This window comes from Halichondria panicea, chromosome 11 (genome assembly GCF_963675165.1).
Source record: "Halichondria panicea chromosome 11, odHalPani1.1, whole genome shotgun sequence".
Lineage (NCBI taxonomy): Eukaryota > Metazoa > Porifera > Demospongiae > Suberitida > Halichondriidae > Halichondria > Halichondria panicea.
In genome coordinates, this window is record NC_087387.1 from 456016 (window position 1) to 472500 (window position 16485).

General features: G+C 42.4%; 5 protein-coding genes across 6 annotated transcripts in view; 3 read left to right on the forward strand and 2 right to left on the reverse strand.

Moving 5' to 3' along the window:
* Positions 1-96: 96 nt before the first annotated feature.
* LOC135344404 (tripartite motif-containing protein 3-like) lies at positions 97-2623 on the forward strand. The gene is made up of 2 exons (XM_064541606.1): positions 97-211; positions 355-2623. The coding sequence occupies exon 2, from the start codon at positions 368-370 to the stop codon at positions 2528-2530; it is 2163 nt and encodes a 720-aa protein (XP_064397676.1). The 5' UTR covers positions 97-211; positions 355-367; the 3' UTR covers positions 2531-2623.
* A 2808-nt stretch (positions 2624-5431) lies between these two features.
* Positions 5432-7637, forward strand: LOC135344292 (E3 ubiquitin-protein ligase TRIM71-like). Its single transcript, XM_064541458.1, has one exon. It carries the CDS (start codon positions 5450-5452, stop codon positions 7598-7600), a length of 2151 nt encoding a protein of 716 aa, XP_064397528.1. The 5' UTR covers positions 5432-5449; the 3' UTR covers positions 7601-7637.
* A 1648-nt stretch (positions 7638-9285) lies between these two features.
* On the reverse strand, positions 9286-12656 carry LOC135344534 (24-hydroxycholesterol 7-alpha-hydroxylase-like). The gene is made up of 10 exons (XM_064541754.1): positions 12410-12656; positions 11977-12112; positions 11423-11661; positions 11234-11319; positions 10992-11178; positions 10803-10893; positions 10571-10710; positions 10309-10404; positions 9889-10065; positions 9286-9469 (listed from the first exon to the last, which is right to left on the reverse strand). The coding sequence occupies exons 1-10, from the start codon at positions 12608-12610 to the stop codon at positions 9398-9400; spliced, it is 1425 nt and encodes a 474-aa protein (XP_064397824.1). The 5' UTR covers positions 12611-12656; the 3' UTR covers positions 9286-9397.
* Positions 12657-12678: 22 nt separating this feature from the next.
* On the forward strand, positions 12679-16424 carry LOC135344532 (serine hydroxymethyltransferase, mitochondrial-like). 2 transcript variants are annotated; one of them, XM_064541751.1, is made up of 11 exons: positions 12679-12767; positions 12987-13145; positions 13479-13674; positions 13937-14021; positions 14193-14274; positions 14460-14651; positions 14820-15053; positions 15318-15461; positions 15677-15791; positions 15900-16030; positions 16183-16424. In XM_064541751.1, the coding sequence occupies exons 1-11, from the start codon at positions 12735-12737 to the stop codon at positions 16297-16299; spliced, it is 1488 nt and encodes a 495-aa protein (XP_064397821.1). In that variant the 5' UTR covers positions 12679-12734; the 3' UTR covers positions 16300-16424. The 2 variants fall into 2 exon arrangements, with proteins under 2 accessions (XP_064397821.1, XP_064397822.1); XM_064541752.1 differs by lacking the exon at positions 12679-12767 and adding an exon at positions 12826-12887.
* Positions 16399-16485, reverse strand: part of LOC135344533 (CDK5 regulatory subunit-associated protein 3-like) — a 10765-nt gene continuing 10678 nt past the window's right edge. The window contains exon 13 of the mRNA XM_064541753.1: positions 16399-16485. This exon is cut by the window's right edge and continues 106 nt beyond it. The gene's annotated coding sequence lies outside the window, so the exon portion shown is untranslated.

Here is a 16485-nt window from a genome sequence, read left to right on the forward strand (position 1 = left end):
GGTGTTAGTGGAGGTTAACAGGTAATGATCATCAGTGCAGTAAACTGATCATGATCCAAGAAGTCATGCGCAGGCATTGCCATTGTGTAATGGGGCGTATCATGTACAAGGGTCAAGCTGCTACATGTACTTTATGTACCTCTACGTATATATATATATCTATGCATGTACCTTCGTTGTGTACTGGAAAGCACTTCTCATTGTAGCCTAGGTAAGGCTTACAATTAGCTACAGAGCTCTAGCTTATGTACACAAGCTAAATTAGCCATCATTTACACTAATTAATCTCAGGTTCAAACCTGTATTTAAGCTACAAGTACATGTTTTTAATACACATAATATTATATTCCTCAGATTTGAATTAACGATGGCTGAAGGACCTGATCCAGTTGTTGCTGATCTCGAGCAAGAGGTGACCTGTGGCATCTGTCATGACCGCTACCAGGAGCCAAAGCTGCTCCCTTGTTGTCACTACTACTGCAAGCAATGCATCCTCACACTCTCCAGTCGCTACCGACCCAACCAGCCGTTCCCCTGCCCCGACTGTCGTGAGCCCACTCTGTTGCCAGACAACAACCCAGACAGACTGCCCACTGCGTTCTTCATCAACCGGATGAAAGCACTCCACTCGAGGATGGAGAAAGCCCACGGCAAGTTGGAGACCACCTGTGAAATGTGCTCTGGGGGAAAGGCCACTGCATTTTGCCGACAATGTGTTCAGTTCATTTGTGAAAAATGTGTAGAGTCTCATCAACGTATGAAAGTGTTTGCCGGACATGCCATCTCCACTCTGGACGAGCTCAAACAGGGCGGAGTGAAAGAACTAACATTCGAAAGCCCACCACCCCCAAAATGTGAAGATCACGATGAGCCAAAAAAGATTTTTTGTTTTGATTGCGACAAGCTCATCTGTCGAGACTGTGTTGTGTTCGATCACCGTGACCACAAGTCAGAGTTTGTTAAGAAAGCCGCCCCCGCAACTCGCAAAAAGCTGACGGAGCACCTCTCCCCACTCAAGAACCTACTGCCTGATCTGAGCACCGCTGTGAATCAAGTGAAAAGAACTAAACAGAAGATCCAGGCCCAAAAAGAACTGACAGAGAGACAAGTGAATGCCAACTTCCAGGAGCTACACGATATTCTCGATCGATGCAAGGTCCGTGTTTTACGAGAGTCTTCTGCTTTGGCTGATTCAAAGATGGAGAAGCTGACAGTTCAAGAGAAGGGTCTGGACCTGTCCCTGGGCACTGCTCAGAGTTTGATTGACTTTGTAGAGCGTACACTGGAGAATGCAAGTGATGAAGAACTGATTACGATGCAAGAGCAGGTGGTGAGTCGAATCGATGCCGAGGTGGTGAAGCGAGAGAAAGAAGTAACCAATCCTGATCCAGTGGACAAAGATGATTTTGGAGTCGAAGTGTTTGTTTGTGAGGATCTCAAGAAGTTGTGTGAGAACAATGTTGTAGTTTATCCTTGTGTGAGGGGTGATGGTGTGAAGATGGCTGAAGTTGACAAATGTGTAAGTCTGAATGTCTATATCAGTTTAAAACAAGGCAAACCACAAGCAGTACTGAAATCGCTAGTTGATCAATCGACCCAGCAACTACAAGCAGTGCCTGTGAGGGGTGGAGTGTACAGCGTTGAGTACACCCCTAGGGTACGTGGTCGACACCACCTCCTGATCTCAGTGGACGACCAGCCCATCCCAGGAAGCCCCTTCTCTGTGTTCATCAAAATACCCCCCACCAAGCTGGACAAGCCAGTTAGGGAGATAGGAGGAATCAAGAACCCTAAGTATATGGCATTCAACTCATCAGAAGAACTGATTGTAACTGACTATCTGGGTGATGTTTTAGTGTTTGACAAGAAAGGAGAACAAATTCGAAGCATCAGCAAATCAAAGCATGGGTTTGGCAGTATCTGTGGTGTGGCAGTAGACAAGGAGGACAACATCTATGTCTGTGATACGGGCAAACACTGTGTGTACAAGTTCAACAAAAAAGGAGATATACTGAAGAAGTTTGGGACAGAGGGAAGTGGTCTAAAGAATCTCAACTCCCCTCGAGGGATAGCAGTCGCTGGTGATCAAGTGTTTGTGTGCGACGATCAAAATCACAGAGTCCAAGTGTTGACGACAGAGCTGGAGCCAGTCAAGCAGATTGGCTCAGAAGGAACTGGTAATGAGCAGTTTAAAAGACCAGAGGATGTTGCGGTAGACAATGAACAAATGGTGTATGTCACTGACTATGATAATCATCGTGTTCAAGTGCTCACTATGGATGGTCGGTTTGTTCGCTCGATTGGAAAGAAAGGAAGTGAACAAGGAGATCTGTATCACCCTCTTGGTGTGTGTGTCACTGGTTTTGTTTATGTTGCTGATTATGATAACAAGCGTGTGTCAGTGTTCACTAAAGACGGTCAGTTTGTCACATCATTTGGTAATGGTCATATCACTAATCCTATCGGAGTAGCTGTGGACAGTGATGGTTTTGTGTATGTGCGTAGTATAGAATCTGTTGTTATCTTTTAGTGTTTTAAATGTTGTCTTGTCTGTTTAATTTTGTATTTTTTGTGTGTTATTTTGTAGTTTTATATCTTCTACTACCATCTGTATTGTACATTGTTTTGATTGAACATTTCATTTATCGTACAAACCTATCACCGGTATTAATTAGAATACATTGAGAGTTTGATGTTAGTATGGTTAGTACTTCATGAATATGATTACTGACATCACACCCGTACATACTAGATGAATAGTCTGAAAGTCGTGTATATAGTGTTGCAGCCTTGTGTGCTCAACTATATATGCACGTTAACTTACAGACTATATATACAAATCTCCAAACAAACTTCATATCAACTCCATCTTCAAAACACAAACACGTTACACTTACATGTGTATTTGAATTAGCTAGCTAGTTAATTCATGTGTACAATGGTTAATAGAAGTTAAGTTTGCCTTGAGAATTTGACACGACACGTGTATATGATGTTGTCCTCCTTATATATATACAGAGGGATCTGGTAATGAGCATTTTATCTTCCCAGAGGATGTTGCAGTGGACAATGAACAAATGGCGTATGTATCTGACTGTGGTAATAATCGTGTTCCAGTGCTCACTATGGATGGTCGGTTTGTTCGCTCGATTGGAAAGGAAGGAAGTGGACAAGGAGATCTGTCTCACCCTCGTGGTGTGTGTGTCACTGGTTTTGTTTATGTTGCTGACAATGATAACGAGCGTGTGTCAGTGTTCACTAAAGATGGTCAGTTTGTCACATCATTTGGTAATGGTCATATCACTAACCCAACTTATGGAGTAGCTGTGGACAGTGATGGTTTTATGTATGTGTGCAGTCAAGAATCTGTTGTTGTATTTTAGTTTAGTGCTGGGTACACTCGTGTAACTGTTTTGTTGCGTACATTATTTGTATGTGTGCAGTATCAAAATTATTTATATTTGATTGAACAAATTTTTGAACTTTACAATGTTACAGAAACTTATCGCATAAATGAGCATTAAAAAACAGTCAGTGCATAGTTTGATCAGTAGCTATATATATATACTAGTGCTGCTGTGGTGGGTGTGGCTGTGACTGTGGATGGTGTGGGTGTGGTGATCTGAGCAGTGTCTGTGTCTGCCAGTACGACTCCCACCTCTGACCAGCGTTGCCATGGGCACCAAGTCGGGTGTGCTGATTGTTAGCGTAGATAGCCTCTTCCTCAGATTCGGAGTTGGCAGCTGGTGCTCTGTGGGGGGTAAGAGTCAGTGACAGATAAGCAATAGCCTTTGTTAAATTGACTCTTCTATCTACAAATACAAATGTAGTGCAAGCTCAGCACAATGCTTAACCCTTGTGCATACGCCCATGAAGTACAGTAGCACAATATCACATGTATACATCAACACAATGGTACACAATTAGTGATTGGAATGCTTTGAAGAGGTCATGAATATGATTACTGTATATCAACACAATCACACCCACTGTACTGGTACGTGTACATACCTTGCTTCTCTGTGCAGTGCTTTGCTGGGAACTTTGCTAATTTGTGTGTGGTTGTGTTATCTTTACTACTATCATTCTAGTTTTGATTTAACATTTAATTTATCGTACATACCGTATAGCGCGAAATTTTCGAGGGGCTTAATTTTCGCGGATTTCGTGGGTTAGAATTCTACACGAAAATTAAGTCCACAAAAAGTGTTCTTTAATTAGAATTACCTGCTATCATGCAAAGATTTAAAGGCGTGGCTTCCGGTAAGCAGCCATTCCGCGAACATTGTGCAACGAAATGGTTTTTAGAGGCCAATCCACGAAATATAAGTGCCTCGAAAATTTCGCGCTATACGGTAGCTACGTACCACTATGAGAGTTTGATGTAAATGACGGTTAATACTTCATGGTAGAATAAATTATGGTTACTGAATCACACTATGTATATACATACTAGATGAAAAGTCTGAAGGTCGTCTAGGAAGAAGCGTTTTACTAGTGAAGTACGTATTAGTAGTTACTCATGAAAAGCATTACTTTAATTTGCTAAGCATGACAACTTACAGACTAGCAAATCTCCAAACATAAGAACTCATAAGATATCAATTCTATCCTCAAAACACGTTACAAATAAATTAAATTAGCATAGCAGTTTAATTCATGGTTAATGGAAGTTAGACTGAAGATCTAAGACATTAGATCTCCTGGAGAGTATTAGACTATGTGATTGTATACACTATAATCATTTGCACAATTATTGTGTGGTTCCAGGAAATATAATTGTACAACATTAAAAAGAAGTAGTACAAAGTTGTGCTAGTAAATTACTAATGGTAATGAGTGTAGTGAAGGATGACCTTTGGAAAGCAACCACTGCCACAGTAATCATTATTCATGACCCAAAAGTGGGAGTATCTCAGTGCATTGTATAAATGGGCGTATCTACAAAGGTCATGTAGCTATCTTCCTAGCTTGTCTACTATACTGTACTGTACTGGAAAGCACTTCTCACTGCACTGTAAGTAAGGCTTTACAACTAGCTGCAGAGCTCTAGTAGACTAAGTATTTAGACTAGCTAGATCTAGTATAAGTACAACACAAAATTTAATTAGGCCACTCCAAGTGACACTTTGGTTTCTGGTCCTGAAGTTTTTCTAATTGCATGCGGGCGGGCGGCTTTTCTCATTATGTCATTATCAGTTTCACCTTATGAATCTCATTATTTTGCAAATGAATATCATTATCACACTATTTTTGTACCGCATGGACCATTATGCGCATGCGTAGTAGAAATAATGGGATAGAAATCCAATAATGAGATAGAAATCCAAGAATAAAATCTGATGCGGGCGGTGGACCAGAAACCAGAGTATCACTTGGAGTGGCCTTATATATAATTGCATTCCCCAGATCTCACTAGCACTGTACTGTACTATATACTGCACTATCGATGGCCGAAGGACCTGATCCAGTTGTTGCTGATCTCGAGCAAGAGGTGACCTGTGGCATCTGTCATGACCGCTACCAGGAGCCAAAGCTGCTCCCTTGTTGTCACTACTACTGCAAGCAATGCATCCTCACACTCTCCAGTCGCTACCAACCCAACCAGCCGTTCCCCTGCCCCGACTGTCGTGAGCCCACTCTATTGCCAGACAACAACCCAGACAGACTAACCACTGCGTTCTTCATCAACCGGATGAAAGCACTCCACTTGAGGATGGAGAAAGCCCACGGCAAGTTGGAGACCACCTGTGAAATGTGCTCTGGGGGAAAGGCCACTGCATTTTGCCGACAATGTGTTCAGTTCATTTGTGAAAAATGTGTAGAGTCTCATCAACGTATGAAAGTATTTGCCGGACATGCAGTATCCACTCTGGACGAGCTCAAACAGGGCGGAGTGAAAGAACTAACATTCGAAAGCCCACCACCCCCAAAATGTGAAGATCACGATGAGCCAAAAAAGATTTTCTGTTTTGATTGCGACAAGCTCATCTGTCGAGACTGTGTTGTGTTCGATCACCGTGACCACAAGTCAGAGTTTGTTAAGAAAGCCGCCCCCGCAACTCGCAAAAAGCTGACGGAGCACCTCTCCCCACTCAAGAACCTACTGCCTGATCTGAGCACCGCTGTGAATCAAGTGAAAGGAACTAAACAGAAGATCCAGGCCCAAAAAGAACTGACAGAGAGACAAGTGAATGCCAAGTTCCAGGAGCTACACGATATTCTCGATCGATGCAAGGTCCGTGTTTTACGAGAGTCTTCTGCTTTGGCTGATTCAAAGATGGAGAAGCTGACAGTTCAAGAGAAGGGTCTGGACCTGTCCCTGGGCACTGCTCAGAGTTTGATTGACTTTGTAGAGTGTACACTGGAGAATGCAAGTGATGAAGAACTGATTACGATGCAAGAGCAGGTGGTAAGTCGAATCGATGCCGAGGTGGTGAAGCGAGAGAAAGAAGTAACCATTTCTGATCCAGTAGAGAAAGATGATTTTGGAGTCGAAGTGTTTGTTTGTGAGGATCTCAAGAAGTTGTGTGAGAACAACGTTGTAGTTTATCCTTGTGTGAGGGGTGATGGTGTGAAGATGGCTGAAGTTGACAAATGTGCAAGTCTGAATGTCTATATCAGTTCAAAACAAGGCAAACCACAAGCAGTACTGAAATCGCTAGTTGATCAATCGACCCAACAATTGCAAGCAGTGCCTGTGAGGGGTGGAGTGTACAGCGTTGAGTACACCCCTAGGGTACGTGGTCGACACCACCTCCTGATCTTAGTGGATGACCAGCCCATCCCAGGAAGCCCCTTCTCTATGTTCATCAAAATACCCCCCACCAAGCTGGACAAGCCAGTGAGGGTGATAAGAGGAATCAAGAACCCTGTGTATATGGCATTCAACTCATCAGAAGAACTGATTGTAACTGACTATCTGGGTGATGTTTTAGTGTTTGACAAGAAAGGAGAACAAATTCGAAGCATCAGCAAATCAAAGCATGGGTTTGGCAGTATCTGTGGTGTGGCAGTAGACAAGGAGGACAACATCTATGTCTCTGATAGCGTCAAACACTGTGTGTACAAGTTTAACAAAAGAGGAGATCTTCTGAAAAGGCTTGAGACGAGAGGAAGTGGTCAAAAGAAAATCAACGGCCCTCGGGGGATAGCAGTCGCTGGTGATCAAGTGTTTGTGTGCGACGATCAAAATCACAAAGTCCAAGTGTTGACGACAGAGCTGGAGCCAGTCAAGCAGATTGGCTCAGAAGGAACTGGTAATGAGCAGTTTAAAAGACCAGAGGATGTTGCAGTGGACAATGAACAAATGATGTATGTCACTGACTATGGTAATAATCGTGTTCAAGTGCTCACTATGGATGGTCGGTTTGTTCGCTCGATTGAACAAGGAGATCTGTTTAACCCTTGTGGTGTGTGTGTCACTGGTTTTGTTTATGTTGCTGATTTGAATAACGATCGTGTGTCAGTGTTCACTAAAGACAGTCAGTTTGTCACATCATCATTTGGTAATGGTCATATCACTAGTCCTTGTGGAGTAGCTGTGGACAATGATGGTTTTGTATATGTGCGTAGTAAAGAATCTGTTGTTATCTTTTAGTGTTTAAATGTTGTCTTGTCTGTTTAATTTTGTATTTTTTGTGTGTTATTTTGTAGTTTTATATCTTCTACTACCATCTGTATTGTACATTGTTTTGATTGAACATTTCATTTATCGTACAAACCTATCACCGGTATTAATTAGAATACATTGAGAGTTTGATGTAAGTATAGTTAGTACTTCATGAATATGATTACTGACATCACACCGTACATACTAGATGAATAGTCTGAAAGTCGTGTATTAGTAAAACCAGTAGGTTTTACATAGGATTGGCAGTGGGTTTGCCCGTGTTTAGCAATATTTCAATTATTTTGACTCATGTTCAAACTGTTCTATCTCTGCAGGGAAAGGCCACATCAAGAAACTGGCTGAACAGATAGTTTATTTAGCCTTTTCTCTCTTTGTATCTCTCATTTCATAATCCATAAACATTTTAATGAATGAATATTTTCATTTTAAAAATTGCACTATTTCGACGTTTCGCCGCTCTTTGTCTGACTGACTAAGTAAGTAAGTGAGTAAGTAAGTAAGTAAGTTTCTTGCCCAGCATTTACTCCAAGTACAGCCATCTCCAGGACATTCTGCACAGGGTTTCCAAACGACTACAACCTGGATTACAAAGCGCTTCTTCAGATTTGCGATTGCTTCTACGAGGCAGATGACCTCTCAGTCTCTATTTCTCTTACCTAGACAATTCCGCCATCTTTAATGACTCAGCAATTGCGTTGTGGCCAATAATAATAGATAGGCGTGGCTAATAAACCGTGCCTAAAATCAGTGCAGCAGTGCTTTTCCAGAGCCTGAGGTGTTCCTTTTCTTCACACTGTTCAGCTCTAGCTCCCTTTCTCTGACAGGCATGTTATATGCACTGGCTAGATATCATGCTCTTAAAATGGCTGTCATTTAATAGTGATTCGCAAATTCAACATAGGGTCTAATTATCAAGCAATAAATTATTAGTCCAGAGATATTCGAGAAGATATCTGATTAGTCCTGTCTTCTCTTCTTGTACTGCCTCTTGACGTTCCACTTATGCATGTCATGATACGTAAACTGTACTGAAAAAGAAAGGGAATCCGACTAGAAAAACATTTGCAATGTGAAAAATTGCTAGGATTGGCCAGGGGAACCACAAAAAAGCGTGGGAACAAGAAATCAGACGAGAGCATAACTCCAATCCGTTACAACGTCATGAACATGTACAATACATAGTATATTAGACTGTGTTCCAAATCCACCTATCAGCTTCCATCCACCACATCATTCCATGCAGTCACCAGTACGGTCCGTGCATGTTACTACGCATGGATGGACTGTGTGTACCTGTGCTCAACACTGCATGTATTAGGAACATCAATTCATCACAAATCATCATAATTATGTGCCCCACATTCTAAAATGGATGTATAATAAATATATATAGGGATTGGTCATCACTCCACCAGTAAAAATTGCGTGGCATATTGGCTGGGAAAACATGGGAAAACTACCAGTATACATGTGATTGACGTTGTAACGGATTGGAGTTATGCTCTCGTCTGATTTCTTGTTCCCACGCTTTTTTGTGGTTCCCCTGGCCAATCCTAGCAATTTTTCACATTGCAAATGTTTTTCTAGTCGGATATAGTGTTGCAGCTCAACTATATATGCACGTTAACTTACAGACTATATATACAAATCTCTAAACAAAATTCATATCAATTCCATCTTCAAAACACAAACACGTTACACTTACATGTGTATTTGAATGAATTAGCTAGCTAGTTAATTCATGTGTACAATGGTTAATAGAAGTTAAGTTCGCCTTGAGAATTTGACACGACACGTTTCCATTGGTTGCTGAGTTCCCACCAAATGAAGAGGACTCTGTACAATGATGTCATGTGTGTGCATGTGCAGGTCATGTGCAAATAGCGTACATACAGATACATTACAATATGTATTATAGCTGCATATGGTGTCTTTCACAGGCTCGTTAAGAAAGAAAGGAAGGTTGGCTAGCGGTTCAGAAGGTGTGGGGGCAAGACTAATATTAGTGTAGGGAAGTGAAAGTGTGGGAGCAAGACTAATATTAGTGTAAGGGAGTGAAAGTGTGGGAGCAAGACTAATATTAGTGTAGGGGAGTGGTACTCTACTATCATACCTGCTACAAACAGATTAATATAATGACCTTAAATAAAACCAGTATGGGGTATGCTTATGACAGCACTAGGTATTACAGCTGGTCAGTATCGTGCATGCAGCTGCTATCTATAACCATAGCTACTACCTATGCTATAACTCACCGGCAAGGGTAGCGGGTCGAGTAGCTCGAGGTTGAACTGCTGTAGTAACATAGCAATGAACAGCTGCATCTCCATCAGAGCAAACCACCTCCCTGGACACTGGTACCGTCCTCCACCGAAACCAACGAATCCGTCAAGCAGCTGTGCCTTGTCCAGGTCACATTCCAACCACCGATCCTGTATGGGAATAGAAAGACAATGTATGGGAATAGAAAGTGTACTTCTAAGTCACGCCATTACGACAGTCATTATGAGCTATTGAAGGCATCAATCAGTTTTGAAATTGAACAATCTGAACACAAATTACAGGCACTCAAAGATAGCTACCAAAACGGCTGAAAAAGGAACGTCTTAGTATATTAATTTTATGAATTTTGACCTCTGAACTCGTATTTAAGCCCTTGACACTTTTTAACTTACTGGTTTGAATTTCTCAGGTTCCGGGAACTTGTGTGGGTTTCTATGACTCCAGTATGGCGAGAGCATTAGCAGGTGTCCGGCAGGCACAGTGTAGCCCTGCATGTGTGGGAGGGGGAAATAAGGAACAAGAGTTATTTTTTCGCGTGGCCAAAATTATTGTATTTTTGTGTATTTAGAACATTGATCAAAAAATTTAAACTGCAACAGGTTCTACGTCACCATTCTAAGCTGTACGATTTTTTTAACGGAATGAATGGCTCACGTTGATTGAGTGTGTTCTGACAACCTTCCTAGTGATCATGCCTGGAGCATGTAGTCGTACGGCTTCCAGGACACACCTCTTTATCAGGGGCATCTGCTTGAGTGCCGACTCTTGTACTGGTACGAAATCATCACCACCAGCTGCACAAGGACGGGGGGGAGGGGTTCAATAAAAAAATTACAAAATTTTGAGAGTATAGAAAGATAAAGAGTCAATAAAATAAATTACTCACTGTGTTGAGGTAACGCTTCATCCATTTCTTTCCGAACTGATTTGTAGACTTCAGGATCGGCCAAAATATAAGCCATTGTCCAGAAAACCATCTACACAAGGGAAAGTATAAAACAGCTCTCATAGGCTTTAAACACACCTGAACGTACTCTTAAAACAGTTTACTGTTGTTACTGCAATCTACTCTTACTGGAATAGCGTTAGCTTGAGAGGCCCATAGCAACAGTAGGGCGTAGTTATGGGCACTGGGAGGGTCAACCATTCGCAGGAGGTGCTCCAATACTGTCGGCTTCTTCTCCTCACTCTTTCCTGCCTTTACTCGACTAATCACATGCTTGAAAGCTGAGAGAAGCCAGTTCCTCGAGTCACGCCACTCTCTGCATGTCATGTGATGATCATGTGATCTCTTCCCTGGGCGTACGATTATCTCACCTGAGGAATATTTCAGGCAGTTCTGCTCCGTACTCAAAATCAGCGTCGTACTTGATAAACTTGTGCATGAAACTTCTCATCTCGGGCTATAAAGATAGAGAAGAAGAATACACATGAAAGCTACAGTTATTATTTGGCTTGATTTAGCGTACAGAAATACTTTAAGCCACACCCACACATATAACCTACCCTTGTGGCCGGAACATTTTCCTTTCCGAAGAGTTGTCTAACGACAGCCTCAAACATCGGATCCCTCACGAAATCCATCAGCTCCGCCTCTCCACTGTTTCCATGGCAACTCAGACTGTTGTTGAGCTCGGCAGAGAGAGAGGGACACATTGATGTGAGATAGGAGGGTATGAGCTGACCCTTGATGGTGTCGTGTATAGCACTGTGATGCTTGAAGAAGGACTGGGCAGGCACACCAGCTGTGTGTGTGTGTGTGTGTGTGTGTGTGTGGAGGGGGCGGGTTAGGTGCGAGCATACAAGGCATACAGGCTGTGTAGTGTGGTGTGTGTGTGTGGGTAGTGGGGGGTCAGGTACGAGAATATATACAGACCTAGTTACTTGAAGGGCCGTGTGTGTTCCAAGAATGAGAATGAGAAAAGAAAGACGTTTGTAAAAGAGGATATTATTTCAAACGTGTGTAACAATTAAGTTATAGCTACAACGCAACCCACACACACACACACACACCCACACCCACCCACACACACACACACATGTACTGTGCAAGGACGTACCTGCTCTCATCGTGAATGGTTGCACAGCTGCCTGGAAATCAGTCGTTGTCGTGGTGAAATAGTGGTGGTAGTCACGAGGGTTCGTTACAAAGGTCATCATCTTGCCGGCAGCATGAATCGTGAAAATATCTCCGAGCTGCAGAGAGAAACTGAATTAACATTTAATAAAACTCTGCAGGTAAGAATAAAATCTTGAATTGATATAAAAACTCGTGTGTCTGTGTCTGTTATGTTTTTGTACTCTATTTAGCGTTTGCATGCTACGTACATACTTACGTCTAGCTACATAACTTCTACAAGTACAACTTGTACAGCTTCCTATTTTACGGTTCATCGCTATAAAGGTCAACATTGATCTCTATCTCCTTATATAGTGCAGTGGGGATAAGAATTTGTGAAATTTGACAGCTGCAACACAAGTCAAATTTTAGACCTTCTCTTTCGTTTGCTGGATAAATAGGAGAGGAGCCTTCCCAAAAGCAACTGCACAGCCCAGCCAGGGAATCCATCCACTCTCAACAGGAGGGTAACGGAGCTTTGCCTTAAGCTTCAAGAGAACCATCCACAGACCCCACAAGAGCAGGCAAGTGCTTAGTAGTAGCCCAGCCAGAAGCATTCCAGAGTCCATTGTCATTTGGAAATTTATTTATTTCCGGAGGGGGGTGTGTCAGCTCGTTTCTTTATATTCGACCACCACGTGTAAAGTTAGCCAAAGCCATAACGCTATTTAGCACTGCACTGAGAACTGCACCATCAGCATGCAAAGACTGTTTCCAAGCGCCCTATGTCTGGTTAGTTTGCATGTAGCTAGCTACGTCTAAAGTAAAGGCATAGCAATAATTATATGTATTATACTAGTAGAAAAATAGCCAGCCAGTGTGTCTGTAGCTGTATGACTTCTAGCAATTAAGGTTTCCTGAAGCTATAATTATACCAGCTAGCTATCATATAAATTCATTCATCTAAATGCCTTTTTATATTAGTTTGGTGACATAATTATTGCCATACAGGTGCGGACCACTGAGTTGTTGCTACAGAGATCTTCAGTGAGAATGGCAAGCCAATGGACTGGACAAGAGCCTCTGGCACAAACTGATCCGGAGATTAAGAGCATCATTCAGAATGAGAAACAACGCCAAAAGCTGGGACTCGAGTTGATTGCTTCTGAGGTGACCTACTATGTATACCCTCACTCACCACGTATGGTTGCTCCCATGGCAATGGAATCTGATAATAATGTGTTTTATTGTTGTGTAAAGTAGAGTGGGTTTTAATGTGGTCTGGCACCTAATTATTTTATGAGTTTCACATATTTATGAATATGTACCCACCCATCCATCTCGTCCACCCATAATATACGTTCACTCTTCTGAAGCTTTTCTAAAAAACTTAACATGTAAAACTACTATAAAATAAAACTAGCAACTTCATTCTGCCCCCTCCCCCTCACACCCACACCCACCCACACACACACACACACACACACACACCCACACACACAGAACTTCTGTAGTCGTGCAGTACAGGAATGCTTGGGGTCGTGTCTGACCAACAAGTACTCAGAGGGTTACCCTGGTCAACGTTACTATGGCGGCAACGAGTGCATTGATGAGATAGAGCGACTGTGCCAGAAGAGAGCTCTGGATGCCTACGGACTCTCGCCTGACCAATGGGGGGTCAACGTGCAGCCTTACTCTGGTAGGCCTATAGGCTTGTGCTTAATGGAAGTGTTCTCAAACCCTGTAGCTTGATATGGATTGTCTGAGAGTGCATTTTGATTGCTTTATCCAAGGTTATGCTGATTGCAAATCTTCTGTTTTGAAGAGCATGGAGGAATAGGGCGTTTTTTCCAAAAAACACGCCTATTTTGATAGCTAATTTTGATTGTCTGTAATTCTAGTAGACATTGTCCATTGTAGCTCTTTGATGCTCTACCCAACGATTTGCTTATCAAATACAGGATCACCTGCCAACTTTGCCGTGTACACTGGTCTCCTTGCTCCCCACGATCGGATCATGGGACTAGACCTTCCCGACGGTGGACAGTGAGTCATAGTGTGTCATAGCTAGTGTATCAGTATACAAGATGGGGTTAGTTCAGCCTAGAAGATCAGCTGTCCACACGATAATACCTAATTATAAGACCCTCCTTGCAACCCCTCCCCCCCCCCCCCCCCCACACACACACACACACACACACACACACACACACACAGTTTGACTCACGGCTTCATGACTGGCAAGAAGAAGGTTTCAGCCACTTCAAAATACTTCGAGTCGATGGCATACCACGTGAATGTGAATATAGAACAGTAGAAACAGCTGCATGGCGGGTGGCATCTTATACCTTTATTGTACCATTTTCAACTACCCATGTACACATAATTATGGTAACATCCATTTCACTTTCCGTAGCAACCATTATCTAGTGTATGTGTACATTGTACATGTTCCAATTAACCATTTTTCAATTTTATTCGCAGCCTCAGACAGGACTGATTGATTTCGAAGGCCTACGCAAGAGTGCCAAAGATTTCCTTCCTCGTATGATAATCGCCGGGACAAGTGCGTACTCGCGTGTGCTCGACTATGCCAGGTTTAGAGATATCTGCAACGAAGTCGGCGCTTACCTGATGTCTGATATGGCCCACATCAGTGGCCTGGTTGCCACGGGGGTACGCAAGTTAGTGTACAGCTGTGTGTTGAAGCAAAAATTAACTGTTAATGTACATATAACTTTTAATAATAATGTTGCGTGTTTGGCTTCAATTTCTCTCCTTGTAAATAAATAAAATAAATAATATTTAAATAGCTACACTGCATGTAGTTGTGTTGTTGTGTAGGTCCACCCCTCACCCTTCGAGTTCTCCGATGTGGTTACCACGACAACACACAAGACTCTTCGAGGGCCCAGATCTGGTATTATATTCTACCGTCGTGGGGTCAAAGGTCAAGACAAGGCCGGGAAAGACATTATGTATGACTATGAAAGGAAGATAAACAGCGCAGTATTCCCGGGTCTCCAGGGGGGCCCCCATAATCACCAGATAGCAGCCGTTGCCGTGGCTCTCAAAGTGGTGGGTGGTGGGTATATCATTATAATTATATAATGTACAACTAAAGTTTAGAGCTGGCAGATCAATTATTATTAGTGTTCTTAAGAATCCAGAATCCTGTAAATATGTTTGTCTTGTAGTAAAATTGTATGCACATGTTGCATAATTATTATTACAGAGAGTACAATACAATACAATACGTAGTGGATTGTCCACCCATCAGTACCCCGCCCCCTCATCTATTTGCCCCACCCCCTCATATATTTGCCCCACCCCCTCTATTAGGCTAGCACGCCCGAGTTCAAAGAGTACCAGCTGCAAGTGGTGAGCAATGCTCGTACACTGGCCAAGGCTCTCGCTGATCGTGGCTACAACATTGTCACCGGGGGGACAGACGTGCACTTGTTCGTAGTGGACCTCAGATCAAAGGTACATGTCGTCACATGTTCATTCGTACAAATTTCCCTTACCAACACCATGTACATACTTGTACAATATTTATAGTACAGTACAGAAACAGCTAGGTACATTTACGATCCGCACAGATGTAATAAAGATCTATAATTTTTTGATTTATGTATTAATGGACATATTTGCAACTTGACTCTGCAACACCTCACGTTCCCCTGACCACACCCACACAGAGTGTGGACGGGTCACTGGCTGAGCACATCCTAGAGCTCATCTCTATCAGTGTGAACAAGAACACTGTCCCTGGAGACACAGGCTCCGCCCTGCACCCCAGCGGACTCAGGATAGGTGGGCGGGAGATGATATCAGTGATATATAATTATAAGTGCTGTGGCAATTTTGTAGCCTACCTGATACGTACAAAACGTGTCATGTGACTACTACATATATACCCAGGTACTCCTGCTCTTACCTCACGCTATATGAAGGACTCTGACATGGGAAATATCGCAGGTTTTATTGACGAGGGAATCAAAATAGTGGCAGAGGTCAAGGGTCAACTAAGCAAGCCAAACCTTACCGTCAAGGTAAAATTATAAGTACGTATGTATATCACTTTTGCATAATTGTTATGGTTGTAGTCAATAATTATAATTTTGTCTACCTACTTGTATACTTGTAACTGTACGTGCCATTAGACTGTTCAATGACTCACCACACACACACACACCACACACAGCAATTCAACGCCCACCTGGCAAAGGACGAGGCTACACAGAAGAAAGTGTCTGAGCTGAGAGGGAAAGTGGAAGTTTTCGCTACCCAGTTCCCCATGCCAGGGTTCGAGGACCACTAGACCACACCCACTTGGAGAGACTATAACTGTAGAGTGTGACACTTAAATATTTAATTATGTTTACATGTGTATAGGATTGAAATTCTATTTTGGCAATAATTAATGAGAAACTTGTTTTTGATCAATTTAACAAAAATAATAATAATTTTACGTACATATAAAATTATACCCTGTAGTCCATATACA

Bases quoted from the DNA above. Each gene is read 5' to 3' on its own strand.
- LOC135344534 (XM_064541754.1), bottom strand. From the start codon at position 12,610: ATGACAATGGACTCTGGAATGCTTCTGGCTGGGCTACTACTAAGCACT. The intron at 11,662-11,976 runs GTACGTCCTTGC...ACACACACACAG, and splicing joins ACCATTCACGATGAGAGCAG to CTGGTGTGCCTGCCCAGTCC. The intron at 11,320-11,422 runs GTAGGTTATATG...CTATCTTTATAG, and splicing joins AAAATGTTCCGGCCACAAGG to CCCGAGATGAGAAGTTTCAT.
- LOC135344532 (XM_064541751.1), top strand. From the start codon at position 12,735: ATGCAAAGACTGTTTCCAAGCGCCCTATGTCTG. The intron at 13,146-13,478 runs GTGACCTACTAT...CCACACACACAG, and splicing joins TCGAGTTGATTGCTTCTGAG to AACTTCTGTAGTCGTGCAGT. The intron at 14,275-14,459 runs GTGAATATAGAA...TTTTATTCGCAG, and splicing joins CGATGGCATACCACGTGAAT to CCTCAGACAGGACTGATTGA.
- LOC135344404 (XM_064541606.1), top strand. From the start codon at position 368: ATGGCTGAAGGACCTGATCCAGTTGTTGCTGATCTCGAGCAAGAGGTG.
- LOC135344292 (XM_064541458.1), top strand. From the start codon at position 5,450: ATGGCCGAAGGACCTGATCCAGTTGTTGCTGATCTCGAGCAAGAGGTG.